Source organism: Alligator sinensis, unplaced genomic scaffold (assembly GCF_000455745.1).
Source record: "Alligator sinensis unplaced genomic scaffold, ASM45574v1 scaffold651_1, whole genome shotgun sequence".
In the NCBI taxonomy this organism is placed as follows: domain Eukaryota; kingdom Metazoa; phylum Chordata; order Crocodylia; family Alligatoridae; genus Alligator; species Alligator sinensis.
This window is the reverse complement of record NW_005842014.1, coordinates 261,591-275,170: the sequence shown is the minus strand read 5'-3', so window position 1 is coordinate 275,170 and position 13,580 is coordinate 261,591. Positions and strand designations below refer to the sequence as shown.

General features: G+C 44.4%; 1 protein-coding gene across 1 annotated transcript in view; it reads left to right on the top strand.

Annotated features, from left to right (window-relative positions):
* The window catches only part of HHLA1 (HERV-H LTR-associating 1), a 65,942-nt gene extending 54,600 nt beyond the window's left edge, over positions 1–11,342 (top strand). Inside the window, exons 11-13 of the mRNA XM_006021991.1 lie at positions 7,656–7,801; positions 10,840–10,922; positions 11,299–11,342. Of these exons, the coding sequence (XP_006022053.1) occupies positions 7,656–7,801; positions 10,840–10,922; positions 11,299–11,342 (273 nt within the window). The remainder of the gene's footprint in view (positions 1–7,655; positions 7,802–10,839; positions 10,923–11,298) is intronic.
* Positions 11,343–13,580: the final 2,238 nt, after the last annotated feature.

The window sequence follows — 13,580 nt, the reverse complement described above, 5'->3', positions numbered from 1 at the left end:
TATGCTGGGGCTGGGCAGGGGATGGGGCTGGACAGGGCAGGCATGGGGATTTCTCCCATGGCCCCCTCACTTGGGGAGAGGCAGGCACAGCCAGAGGAGCCACAGGAGAACGCTCCATCTTTGTCTCCCCTCTTCCCTGTCTCTGTCTCCCCCTTGTCTATCTCTGTCTCTGTCTCCTCTGCTGTCCAGAGGCAAAACCTGCCAGCGGCATCCATAGCTGACACCACTGCCCTCCCAGCATGGGGGAAGCTCATGCCCGGGGCCTTGATGCCGGCAGCATCAGGTGTGGAGCCAGGCAGAAGCTGTTGCTGCACCAGGCAGGCAGTGGTGTCAGTTGTGACTGCTGGCAGATTCTGCATCCAGGCTCCTGAACCTACCAGCAGCATCCACAACTGATGCCGCTGCCCACCTGCTGTGGTAGAAACCCTGCCCAGGTCCACAGCTGATGCCTGATGCTGCTGGGTGGAAGCAGGCCCACCCACCCTCCCAGCACCATGCAGTGGCTGGAGCCATCAGCCACCCGTGGGCCAGATCAAATCTGTTGGCAGCCTGGATCTGGCCCGCTGGCCATATTTTGCCCACCTCTGCTTTCGGAGATGGAGTGGAGGCAAATATTTAAGTACTCTGACACTAATCCAACCTCCCCGTGGGTAGGTAAGCTGCACTTATACAGAGTTAGCTATGTCAGTGGCATTTTGGGGCACTTACACGGATTTTGGCAGCTGCACCCTTTTACATATCTGTCCTTGTCCTTCTTCATATGCACATGCTACTTATGATCTGTGTAATACAGAAAATACTTGGCCACCTTGGAAACATGCTTGGAGAGCCTCATCAGGATGATGTTGTATATGTATTACAAAACATCATCAATCACTGTAACTTTAACATTGCTTTCAATTTCCATCTGGAGGTCAGAATTCAAAACAGCATTATGCCATGACCAGTAATTGACATAAAGGGTTATTTATTAGAGCAATCTATGGCAAATTTTCAGGGACAGTAATTAATTTTCAGCTGGATAAATCTATAGAAAATGGATGCAGAACTGCAGTAGGGTTTCCATAAATAAGTTTCTATTGACACAATACTGCCTATGAGAACCTGTGGTTGCATCTCATTTTTGACATTGTTTTCCCCCACTCGGGACATGCTAAGTTTTTCCAGGTCTTAGGAAAGTCTGGGAGTCTGGGAGGCTGAGACTGTCTGTCTGTCTTTATGCATCAGGCTCTATTTTTACTACTAGCTTGGCAAGCTCCAAAAGGAGTAGAAATAGTTTTGTAGCCATTCTTTCAAGTTGACAGCAACTTTATTTTCCTTCTGCCCGTGAATGCCATTTTATATTAAACTTCATGTCAGCACTAGGCGACTCAGGCGTATTTCAACAGAACTTCATTAATCCAAGTTTAACCTTCATAACCTCTCCTATCGTATAACATAAGATCACCAAAACTGTAAAGTATGTAAGACAGTTGGCCCTGAAAATGCAATCATCCTGTCCCAGGGGATTATGTAAGGAAGCTTAGAGAGAGAGAGAGAGAAGGCAGGATCCTTGGCCTAGCTATACAAGTGTAAATCCAGAGCAACCCCTTTGAAGATAATTGTCTTTTGCAGTGTTACTATGCCCCCGACAGATGCTCCATCCACATCACTGCTTCTGTTACACCCTCTGCATGGAGCAATTCCAGGCTGCCCCAAATAATTCTCAGAGAGGAAGCAGGGTATGACCTCCCACAAAATGGTCCACCTTCAACCCTCCATATCTATGGCAATTAGGGCCCATGTCTGCCATATTGGATTCAGTCTTCCAGCACTGTCTCCCTGCTCTTCGAAGCTTTCCTGAGACTTCCTGGGCCATAGTACTATATAGCAGTCCTTTCCCACCAAGGAGGGACTGCATTGGAAATGTAACACAGTTTAGGGCACTGTTACAGCCTCAGCGTAATGTTTTTGGGATTGGTGGGGGAGGGGACTGGACAGTATGATCCTGGCCCATTCTCTCCCAGCCAACTTCTGCAATCTGTTCTTCCTTTGTAATCTTCCACAAAGATCCCTGCTACCTCCCAGAGAGTCTTCTGCAAGGCTCCGGCCAGGGGGAAGAGTACCAGAGAGAGAGAGAGGGCACATCTACACATGCCAAAGGAGAGGGGGTGCATCTACACGTGCAATTAATGCATCTGAATTTTCTGTACAGACAATTCAGGGTCATTAAAGTGCTCGCTCCCAGGCGCACATCTACACATGCACCCATGTCGAAAGCAAATTGAGCCTGACAGGAGCAGCCCAGTCCAGGGCTGCTCCTGCTTTGCTCTGCCCATCTGAAGCAGCCAGGGGGAGCTCCAGGCTCCCCGGGTGCCAGGCCTGGGCTGACAGGGGGTATAGGGCTTGCCCCAAGCTTGGGGAGGAGGGGAGGGTGGAAGGAGCTATCCCCAGCTCTGGGGACAGCTCCCAGCCATGCATAGCCCAGGATTGCAGCCTGGCTCAACAGTGCTGGCTTGGGGCAATGCTCCATAGCTGAGCGGCAGCAATGCCCTGATCTCTCTCCTCGTTTTACTTGCAGGGGGCCAAGGAGGCCGGGATGAACTTTCTGGAGCAGTCTGTCATCAAGAAGGATAAGGAAGTACTGCCTGCTCAGCAGCATTGGGCCTTGCTTTGGTGTCTGGGGCCAGTTCTCAGTGAGCACCACCCTCTGTGCCTTGGGGTCACTCTGCCTGCCAAGGCACTTGGCCAGAAGGAGAGTTGAGATGAGCTGGGATTCCCCAGCCCAGGCTCTGGCTCCGGCCCAGTGCCAGTGGGAGGCGGAAGCTGAGCAGTGCCAGGACCAGGGGGCATCTCCTCCCATGCAGAGGAAAATGGGGCATCTGGGGGTGCTGTGCCATGCCATGGGGTGCAGGCTGAAGTATCCTGGCTCATAGCTGCCCTCCCTCTGGCAGAGTGCCTTGGGCAGAGCAACCCCAAGACGCAGAGGATGGCGCTTGTCAAGAGCCGGCCCCAGACACCGGAGCAGGGCCCAAGGCTGCTGAGTGGGTGGATGCTCCTTACCTTTCTTGATAACAGACTGATCCAGCAAATTCTTCCCAGCTTTCTCCACTGCCTGCAAGCAAAGTGAGCGGAGAGATCAGGGCAGTGCTGCTGCTCAGCCATGGAGCATTGCCCCGAGTCAGGCTATGATCCCCAGCTCCATGCGGCTGGGAGCTGCCCCCAGAGCTAGAGGCAGCTCCCACCCCCTGTCAGCATCTACACGTGCACTTTGATGCATTACTTTTTTTCCTAGTATCTGTATGTATTGGTACTAGCAAATGGCACATTAGACTGATCTAATGTGCAGCAAATACCACCCGTAGATGGTGATGTTTTACCGTGCATTAGATTAGGCTAATGTGCAGTAAAGTGTCTCATGTAGACACACTCAGAGAAGAATGATCTCAGCCCATGGGATAGCATGTGCTGAATTCTAATTACGTGAGGCTGCACGACAGAAGGGAACATACATGAGATCCCTTGCACTCCCTCTCTCTCCCTCTCTCACATGCACACACATGCATGCACACACACTTTATGTACATTAATGCTAGCATTTCTGTCTACAAATGATTGTGAGCAATTTCTGGTCCTCTTTGGGCTGTAATCATTAAAAATCCCCAGGTATGTTGTGCTATAAATACATAAGTAAATGCTAGTATTTTTGTCAAGTTCCAGCTTGCATTATGCTGTCTTGCTTATGCCACTACCCTCTGCAATTATATCCAGAGACAGTATGCTTCATTTCAGACAGGGCTGAGTGATGTGATCCATGTGCAGAGAATGTGTTTATCAGTTGTACATTTTTTGGCTGTAAATACACACAAAATTGACAGAATTGCTATCCAAACCACCTCTCTCTCTTTCTGTGACTGCCATATATCTTTGCAGCCCACATTTTTCTTAATGCAGACATAGTCAGTTGTGCTCACTTGAAGGAAAATGTCCGTCTTTTCGAAGCTGGGCTCCCCTGTTCCTGCTGGGCATAATCCAGGACAATAGTGCAGAAGGGACTTGATGTGCACAAAGATACAGGGTTGATTCTGCTGGCTTTCATTCTGGAAATACTTCCCAGGTGTGCAGAGCAAAGAGCAGCTGTGAAACACAGTGACCTTCTGCTCCTACTTGGGCTAGCTGCAATGATTTTTATTCGTGAGCTTCCACATGGAGAAGATTAGAGCCTTTCTCCACCTGACGTAATGGAACAGTTGGTACCAAAGAGCTGAAGATGGGACAACATGAGTTTTTAGAGCATCAAAGATTAACCTGCTCGATGTGAACTGTTGGCACTGCAGCAATTCGCCTTTTGTAAGCTAACCACCTGCCCTCTACTTATTCCTTCATCAGCAACACTTAGTGAAAGATAATTAGCTGTGCAGTGCACACAGAACAGCACGGTTACCTCCATTTCCTTCTGTCAGCAAGGGGCAGAGAAGATGGTCAGGCCAGATCTGAGTCCCAATCTCAGTCATTCTATTATCAAATCTCTGGCTAGATCCTTTTTAATGAGAAGTCTGACCCTCTCCATCCATATACAGAAATGATTAAGAGACTGGCCTTAAAAAAACTCAGCGTGTGAAGAAATAAGTTCACAGATATAGTAATAGTTATAAAAAAGACTGATCATCAGTATCCAGACCCCCCAAAATGTCCCACAAAGCGCCTTTTAATTTAATGTTACCTGCAGACAACATGACATATCTGTAGGGTAAATTGTCCAGTCCCTCAGCATGAAGATCACATTGGTTGAAAACATTTTGCTGTAATTACCACGAAGTTAGGATGGCATATAAAGTCAAAAGTTTTAGACTGTCAGCCTCTTGGGTTAATGCGGATAGGACTTTTCCAACCATTTTGCAATGCAAACTGTCTGTCTGTTGTGGAATTCATCTGACGCGTGCAGGTGCACACCTTTGGCATTTACTCTTGTTCTCACAGAAAGTTACTTAGGTAGCTGCTACATCAGACATTTTCTCACTCATCTCAAATGATCCAAAAATATCAGTTAAAACATGAGAGTGAAGATTAAAATAAAGGGATGAAAGTTTTCTACTCTCCAAGCTCACCCAAGTATGGATGGAAAAATGGCTTTGAAGCAAAGAACAAACACGTGGACAAGCCCCACCTTGAATAAGAGGGAAGGACAGACTCGATCAAAATGCCATTTATTTATGGGCACGATTTTGTGATAAAAGGAATATCAGAGGTGCAGGATATCATCCAGGGCCAAAAGTATGAACTGTTTCACAAAAGCTGCAAAGACTGTATAGTAGGAACCTGCAAACTAAAGGAACGCTCGTGCCATAATGTATGACCTTCACTTTAGGCAACCAAAATCCTGACTGGGTATGCAGGCTAAACAAACTATGGACACAGTTTTGTATATACATACCAGCTATAGGAACCGCTTCCGAATTGCTGCTCTTTGTAAAAGAAAAATTATGAGCCTTTGTTTTATGTCTAGCAGTCACCAAGCAAATCCCCCTCAATTCTGTTGTCTCATGGGAATTATTTTATTAGTAGGATATTTTCAACATTTATTGAGGAAAGCACTAGATCCTTAAAATAGATTTAGGTGGGATTTAGGCCTAACTGTCCCTGTAGGCACCTCTCAGGAGATGCCTTAAAAGCAAGGCAGCTGTGTCTAAACTTGAGACCCTTAACACTACAGCCCAGTGGCCTAAGTTTGTCCATAAGCACTGAAGGTTTTGACACTAAAGTTCCCTAAGCACATACTAAGTTTGCTCCTGCTTTGAAGCATCTCAGTCTTGCCGGGGCTGAGCAGCTCCGTGTCTATCTCACCCCTTGGCCCCCAAAACAATGCTCCTGTACCTATCTTGCATGTGGAGTTCTCTCCAGGGGGCTTTCTCTGCACACAGAGATGGATTGCAACTGCTGTCTTTTATCTAGTTCAAGCACTTACCTTGAATGCCTTTAAGAGACATTTGGATGTCTATCTTGCTGGGATCCTATGACCGCAGCTGACTTCCTGCCCCTGGGGAGGGGGCTGGACTCGATGATCTTCCGAGGTCCCTTCCAGCCCTGATGTCTATGAAATCTATGAAATATAACTCAGTGCAAGGTCTAATAAAGGACTTAGTAACTGAAAGTTAGGCCAGAGTAGAAACTGCCACACTGTATAAAGTGCCTAAGGATTAAATATCCATAGTCAGCGGATAAAATACAGAAGCAGGCACCAGAAGGCAGGGCCCCTTCCTTTAAGGTGAGTGCTGGGCTACAGAGTCCTGCGCTCTCTTCTTTGGTCCCTCTGAATCCTGAATGCTTTTCTGCACAGTAATACAACTTCAGGACGGGGGTGGAAGGTGGCTCCAACCGCCCAGTGTATAACCTGGCTGCTAGAGCACTCCCCTGGGACAGGGGTTTGAACTCCACTTGGCTAAGAAAGGAATTGGACCTGGGGCTTCCACTTTTTGGAGGAGTGCTCTAACCACTAGGCTGTTATACAAAGCTGGAGATTGACACCCACCCCAATGTAGGTACTCTATGGATCTCCACATCCCACACATTTTTAGGTAGGCTCTGGGAATGCCTGGTGGATTGGGCAGCTCAGGGACCTTAAGCAGAGGACCTAACAGAGCTAACAGAGACCTAACAGGACCTAACAGAGCTTAAGCTTAAGCAGAGGACCATTTGGCTTTTCCTGGGCTTAGCCATAGGCTATGTGCCAAGCTCTTCAGCTTCAAGACCAGGTCAGTTCTGAGCATGCACCAAGGCGCCTGCTTAAATCTAATCCACTCTATTCAGCACTGGTGAGGTCTCCCCTGGAGCCCTGTGTCCAGTTTTGGGTCTCACGCTTTAAGAAGGACCTGGACAGTTTGGATAGTGTCAGCTCAGGGCAACAAAAATGATCAGGGGCCTGGAAGACAAGACTTATGAGAAAAGGCTGAAAGAATGAGGGTTATTTAGTCTAGAGAGAGAAGACTGAGAGGGGATTTGATAACAGTCTTCAAATACCAGGAGGTTGATGACAAAGCATGGAGATGAGCCCATCTTCATCCTCTCCATCATCAGCCTCCTGGTATTTGTGACTTCAGGGGAAAAGGTTGTTTAAGAACTGGACTGTGGGTGCACTCATATCCGCTGAAATACCGTCAAGAATGTATTGCTGTTACTGATCTGCCAACAGCATCAGGATTTGGAAAGAGGCTTTTCCAAACTGCTAGGATACCTAATTCCCATTAAAAAAGAATAAGACTCAAGTGTCCAGATGGCAAAAAATCCCAGTCTTAGCCTGTTACAGTAAAGCAGTACTAAACCTTAAAATGCACTTATTGATGATGCTATGTGCAACCAAGTAAGATTGCTAAGAGTATCCCTTAGGGTTGTGCTAAATAAATGTAGTGCCGATTTAAATAACAACAGTAATGGTCTGAACGCTATACTTCCTGTTTTGAACTTTGATCTCATACAAACTTCATCCCCCGGCTTGTGTTTTGTTTCTCTACCCCCTCCCCACTGCAGCTTTCTGTTTTACAGACATGTTTCTATGCCATTTATTGTAATCAACTTGTCAGTGAACATCTTTCCTGTTGTCTAACTATGTCAAAAGAAAGGTTTTCTTCCAGGCAAGTACTTGCATTAGTTCAGTTATATCTTTTCTAGGATGTCCACAGACAACCCTTAAAGCATCACCAGTGACCTCCCCTCCTGTTACCATTTTGGTACAAAAGATAAATCCTTGTGTGATGGAGCTGTGTAGATTTTTTCAGCAGTGCCTCTGTGTTAGTCAAAGAAGATATTCAAGGCAAGAATCCATGAGGTAAATCTTTCATTGGTTTCATCATTCTTTACCCTCTTGACACATCCCCTGGTGCTCTTTCAAATGATGGTAATGTACTGCTCAATAAGTGGTGTCTACGTGGGCAGCCATTGAAGTGCAGTAATGCTGTGTGTGGACTGACTTAGAACTAAAGTTAGTCCCAAGTCAGTCTATACACACAGTGCTACTGCTCAGAAAGACATCTACACACGTGCAACTGCACAGTAACTAATCCGGCATAAATGTGATACCTGCATCATGCCCCCCCAAAAGACTGCTAGCATAAGTCACCATAGTTACTGCGCAGTACGGGTATGCACATATAGATGCGCACCCGTACTGCCCAGTAATTTTTGGTTACTGCACAATAACCTAAATTACTGAGCAGTAAACGTGCACGTGTAGACGTGCCCTGTATTTTTGGCTCCATAGAACCTCACAATCAAGTCCGTGGGTAGGATTTGTTTTAGGGAAGCATTATTTTTAGTCTAGGATCCACTTTGACCATTGGGTATCTTTAAGTCTGAGAAGAAGGCATATTTCTCAGGGTCACTGAGGTAAAGGCACTTACTGAAGCAGGTTATTTCATGGGGGCAGCGTTCTCCTGGCAGGTCTATTTTGTTCAGCATAAGAGTCCACATTCCAGTTTGGCAGAAGGCCCACCTGTCTCTACTTCTTTGATCCTGGGCAGGTTTCACCCCCTTCTTAGCTCATTTATCCTCTCTAGGCCCAAGAAAGAGAGTAGACACAAAAAGATGGAAGTGCTTTGTAGCACCCTAACACCTCAGCAACACCAGTGTATAAATGCAGCTGAAATGGTTGCTAAAGAAACTATCCTATTCAGCTCATACCCTTTCAGTTTGATCACCTTACACGCTTATTTGCTTACAAAACTTAGTAACTAACTCACAAATACAGGAAAATGTAAAGATTTTTGATCTTTTTGGATAGGGACAGACATTCAAAAAGCCTGAGCCTGAATTGATTCAATCTTTGCAGGTTAGTCTAACCTGGCTAGGTTAAACCAGTTTGTATCCCCACTGATATCCCAGAAATGCAGGCACATGCCTGCAGTGGCTCAGGCTAGAAGACAGGGGCACTAGAGCAGCCCTCCCTTCCCTTCTACTGTGCTGAGCTGAGAGGGGCTTGGCCAGGCTCCAGCAGGATGCTCTGATTAGGGAAGGCTCCCCCACTCCCAGCCAGCCCTGCAGGGAATTGATAACTCAGTGTTTATCAGCCCATTAAGAAAACAACAGAGGGACATTACCAGCTATCTCTTGATTCTGCTTTTGTCCCATGTGCCACAGCACAGACCATAGCCAGCGTGTGGTCTGCTAGCTAATGCTGAGAGGTGTCTGTGTAAGGCAGAGGGGAGGGGGCAATTCCTGCTTAGCAGGGAGTGGGGAGGGGATGGGGGGAGCAGGGGCAAGCCAGGCAGATGTCTGCAATCTCTGCCGGAGCTGCAGCCAGGGAGCAGAGGGGAGGGGTCACACTTGTTGTGGAGCAGAGAGCCCCGCCCAGCCCAGAGGGCATGCCGGGAAGCTGGGGGAGTCCAATTTAACTTATTGGACAATTAACAATTTAACTTAATTGACAATTAACAATTTAACTTAAACCAGCAATGGGTCTGGGACAGACATTATATAAACTGGTTTGATGCAAATTGGTTAAGTCTACATTCAGCCAGGTTTAACTCAAAATGGTTTCCGCCATTTTCAAACTGGTTTGTATGCACTGAACATCTGCTCTCTTACAGGTTTAAACCCATTTCTGATCACTTAAACCAGTTTATATGTAATGTCTGTTCCTCGCCTTTGAGACAGACATACAACTCGCAGGACTGTTGCTTATGTCATTTGGATTTCAGCATTGTTGTAGTGCTAGCTTGGGGTTTTTCCTGAGCTACCACGTTCCTTTGAAAACGGCTCTTTTAGGTGGACCTTATGAATGAGGTTTTCAAACACATTCAGCACCGTCCTATATGTAACAGTTAAACTGACACCCCAATAGCTCCAGAGTTACACCTGCATTAAGCACTTTCAAACATTGTTCTCTCAATACCCAACTGCTTAAATACATCTAGAGCTACTGATGGGTCCGTGTGAATAGGACATTCTTGCCCTGATCGACTTATATGAATCACTGTTCCTAACATAGGTATTGGAACAAGCACCATAATTGCTTAAGATAAGAAAGCATCATTAGTTGAGAGGAAACACTATGATAAGACAACTAAATTGGTAACTTCCTTGCACAGGCATTGGGAAGGAGAGTGAAGAAAGGAAGAAATAGCATTTAGAATTAAATAATGTTATAAATAAATATGTTTTATTCAGTCCATCAGTTGTTTGATCTAAAGCCCATAGAAGTTACAAGAAAACTTTGCATTGATTTTGGTGAGCTTTAGGTCAGTCCTTGCTTCTAAACTGGTCTGATGTTGATGACTTGATACATTTCATTGGATAACTGTTCCTGAAGACACCCTTGTAATATGACTAGTTATAGACTGGTTCATAATGGGACGTATCTGCACCTGAAATAAATATGCATAGATCTATTGACTCAGTGGGATTTAACATGTATTTAAGGCTGTCCCTTTAAAAAAATAATGCATACAGCAGGCCCAATCTAGTGATCACTGGCTAGGTGTGGTTATAATTTAGAAAGAACAGACATTACAAGAATTGTTTGATCTCAGATTAAAATAGACAGTCTTCCCACAGGCAAAACTCCCACTACAGTTAATGGGACATTTCCCTTCTCAAAACTTTGGATTGGGCTCCAAATGGATAAATTTGTCATGGGGCAATATCTGATCTGTCTTTCACCACTTCTACCAGGGAATTAAGTGAGAGAACCTGGGAATTCTGTATAATTAATTCAGACGCGCAGTGATAAGAAAGAGATCAGAATCCAATCTTGATTTCCACTAAATGCATTGCGTGTATCTAAACTAGAACATTACCAGGATAAAGTGTCTATATAAATTTATAATAGATGGAAGGATATGATTCCCCTAATTTTGACTACCTCCTTAGGTACTGTATTGAATACTATTCCTGGTTCTTGAAAAATGCTACTTTTATCTGTGCAAGGGTCAAAAGAATGGCTTACTCAAACAGTAAGTAAACTTTCCAGTTATATTTTCTGTAATCTATTAAACATGTGTGACAAACATTTAAAAACAGAATAGGCCAGATTGTCAAATAATGTAAATCAGTGTAGCTCCATTGACCTCACAGAGTTACATCCAATGACAGTAGCTGAAATCAGTCCCGATAAAATTTACAGGTGATTTAAAGATGATTTAAACAATGTAAAGATCATTAACAAGATGCTTTAATCTCTAGAGCATAATTAGGAGTCTTTTGCCAATAGCTATCTCATCTGATGTGGTTCTTTTAAGAAATAAAAAAGCTCTAATTAAACTTAAGATCTACTTTTAAAATTCTGCATGAGAAGTATATTCTGAGTGTACTTTTCCTTTGTTCTTCCAGCGTTAAAGCAAAAATGCCTTGCAAACATCTGTAAATCTATCTAAAGCACTGAGGAAATGTACTGCAAATGAGAAGAGCTTTAGGAGACTTTCTCCATTTCCCAATATAAAACAAATCTGGTGGCGATGGGTCATTTACAAATATTTGCATCAAGATAAGATGTTAATCTGAAGCTTTCTAGTGATTGTTTCCCTCCAAGGCATTGTATAAATGATGTACATAAACAAGTGAAATTTTAGCAATGAATTTAATTGTAATCACATATTTTTAAAGGATTTCTAACTGTACTTCATAAAAACTATTCATAAAGTCCATTAATGCATGCAAGCAGATTTATGTTAGTTTTGTTTAAAAGACACATTAAAGAGGTCATAACAACAAATAAATATAAAATAGACTGAAAGAAAATCTAAAAGACATTTAAGTGGTGAAGTGTGTTTCATGATCTTTAATATATTGGGATTGCTCCTTGCTCCACATCAATAGCTCTCTCTCATTCTGTACTGTACCCTAGTGGGTCTTGTGATGGAGAAAAAGCCACAATCACATCTTTTACACTAGAAGTGTTCGTATCTACCGTCCATGAGCTGCATCTAGACCAGCTCATGAAGACTGATGTCATCCCTGTCCTATGCAAGTCACCTCCAGTTCTGCTGCATAATTTCTAGAGAAGTGAATGCCAGCTTGAATAGAAAGAATAGTAACTAGACAAAAATCATGCAATTATTCGTTGTGTTATGTTGTAACACTACAATGCTTCTGTATATCAGTGTGTCAACAAACTACCGACATTTCAAACCAGGACAAAGTAGTTTTGCCATTACTATGTACACAATGTTTAATAAAGAGAAACAGAACATCACATTGGGGAATTCTGGCCTGCACAGAAAATGCAAAGGCATTACTGATTCTTCTCTTCCAAAACATGCATTTACCATAGTAACAGCATAATGGAAGGGCTAAGTTTTCAGGCATATCAAAGGGCCGGGGGAATTGGGGAATTTATAACCACAACTCTTATTACATGTCAGGCCATTGGGAGAAATAAGAATACTTAGTATGAACCGGTGTATAGCAGACCTGGAACCGTGGGAATGGCATTGCTGTCAGAGCTGGTCCAAGGATGCCTTTTGTCTTTTTCAGAATAGGCTTTAGGCTCACCCCATAAATCCCACAAAAATCTTTTCAAAAACTGAACATATGCATTTTTTAAAAAAACCAAAAAAATCTTAGTTTCCAAGATGATTTGGGCTCTCTTTTTCCATTTCTCCCCCTCTACCTCTTTTCTTTTCTTTTTCTGAAAAATAAGTGGGGGAGGAATAATGGCAGGCAGGGGTCTGAAGAGAAAAGAGAAACAGAAAAGTAGAAACTAAATGTCTTAAGAAGCAAACCATGGCTGTGGTTTTTGTTTTGTTTTGAAATAGAAGTCATTTTCTCATGAAAAATATTCTCAATAGTTGATCAGCTTTAGTTTGTGCCATTGATCTGTTTGCTCAATGAAGCTTTTGTACTTGTTAGAAATTATTGGCTTCTCTTTCTCTCCTGTCAACATTAGCTCTATGGCTTCAGGAAGGGTTATAGAATTACTATATGTTTATACGCTCTTTGTGGGATAATTAAAGAGTGTTACATAGTTAGGGGTGTCTTGTGAAATGATCTGATACGGAATAATGATAGAGGTCTTGAGTTACTGCCTGTTCATTACAGTTGTTTAAGACCCGCATTTGGCTTACCCAGGAGGGTTATGAAAATATATGAGATGGAAAAGCAACTGAATGACCGAGGAAAGGAAAAAAAGCAAGATTCCCTCTATAAATGAATACATTGATTGAAGTCACAAGAGAACATTTATCCTATTCTATGGGCTCCTGCCAACAACTGAGCTCCTGAGGAAGAAGTCCATGTGTGCTGATGGTGTGCCCAAGCCCAGCAGGTCTCCTGAGCACTCCTCCTTTTCATCATTGTTCACCCCTCAAGTTCAGGATGTACTAGAAGACTGAGTCTTTCCATTATGCTCCTATAGTGAGCTACCATCACTTACCATGAGTTGAGCTACCATCACTTACCTCCTGCTGCTCCATCTATCCCTGCGGGGAGCCCACCCTCCTCACTCCTCTCCCTCCAGGACTGCAGCTCAGGTGCCGGGCTGCCAGGGTGGGGGCTGTCCCCGTGCTGCTTACATCGGGGTGCACTCCCCACGGGGAAGGGGAGGGAAACAAAGGGTGTGGGGGGGTCACCTCCACTTGGGGTCACTCAGCAAACTGCCCCCGCCCCCCCCCCGC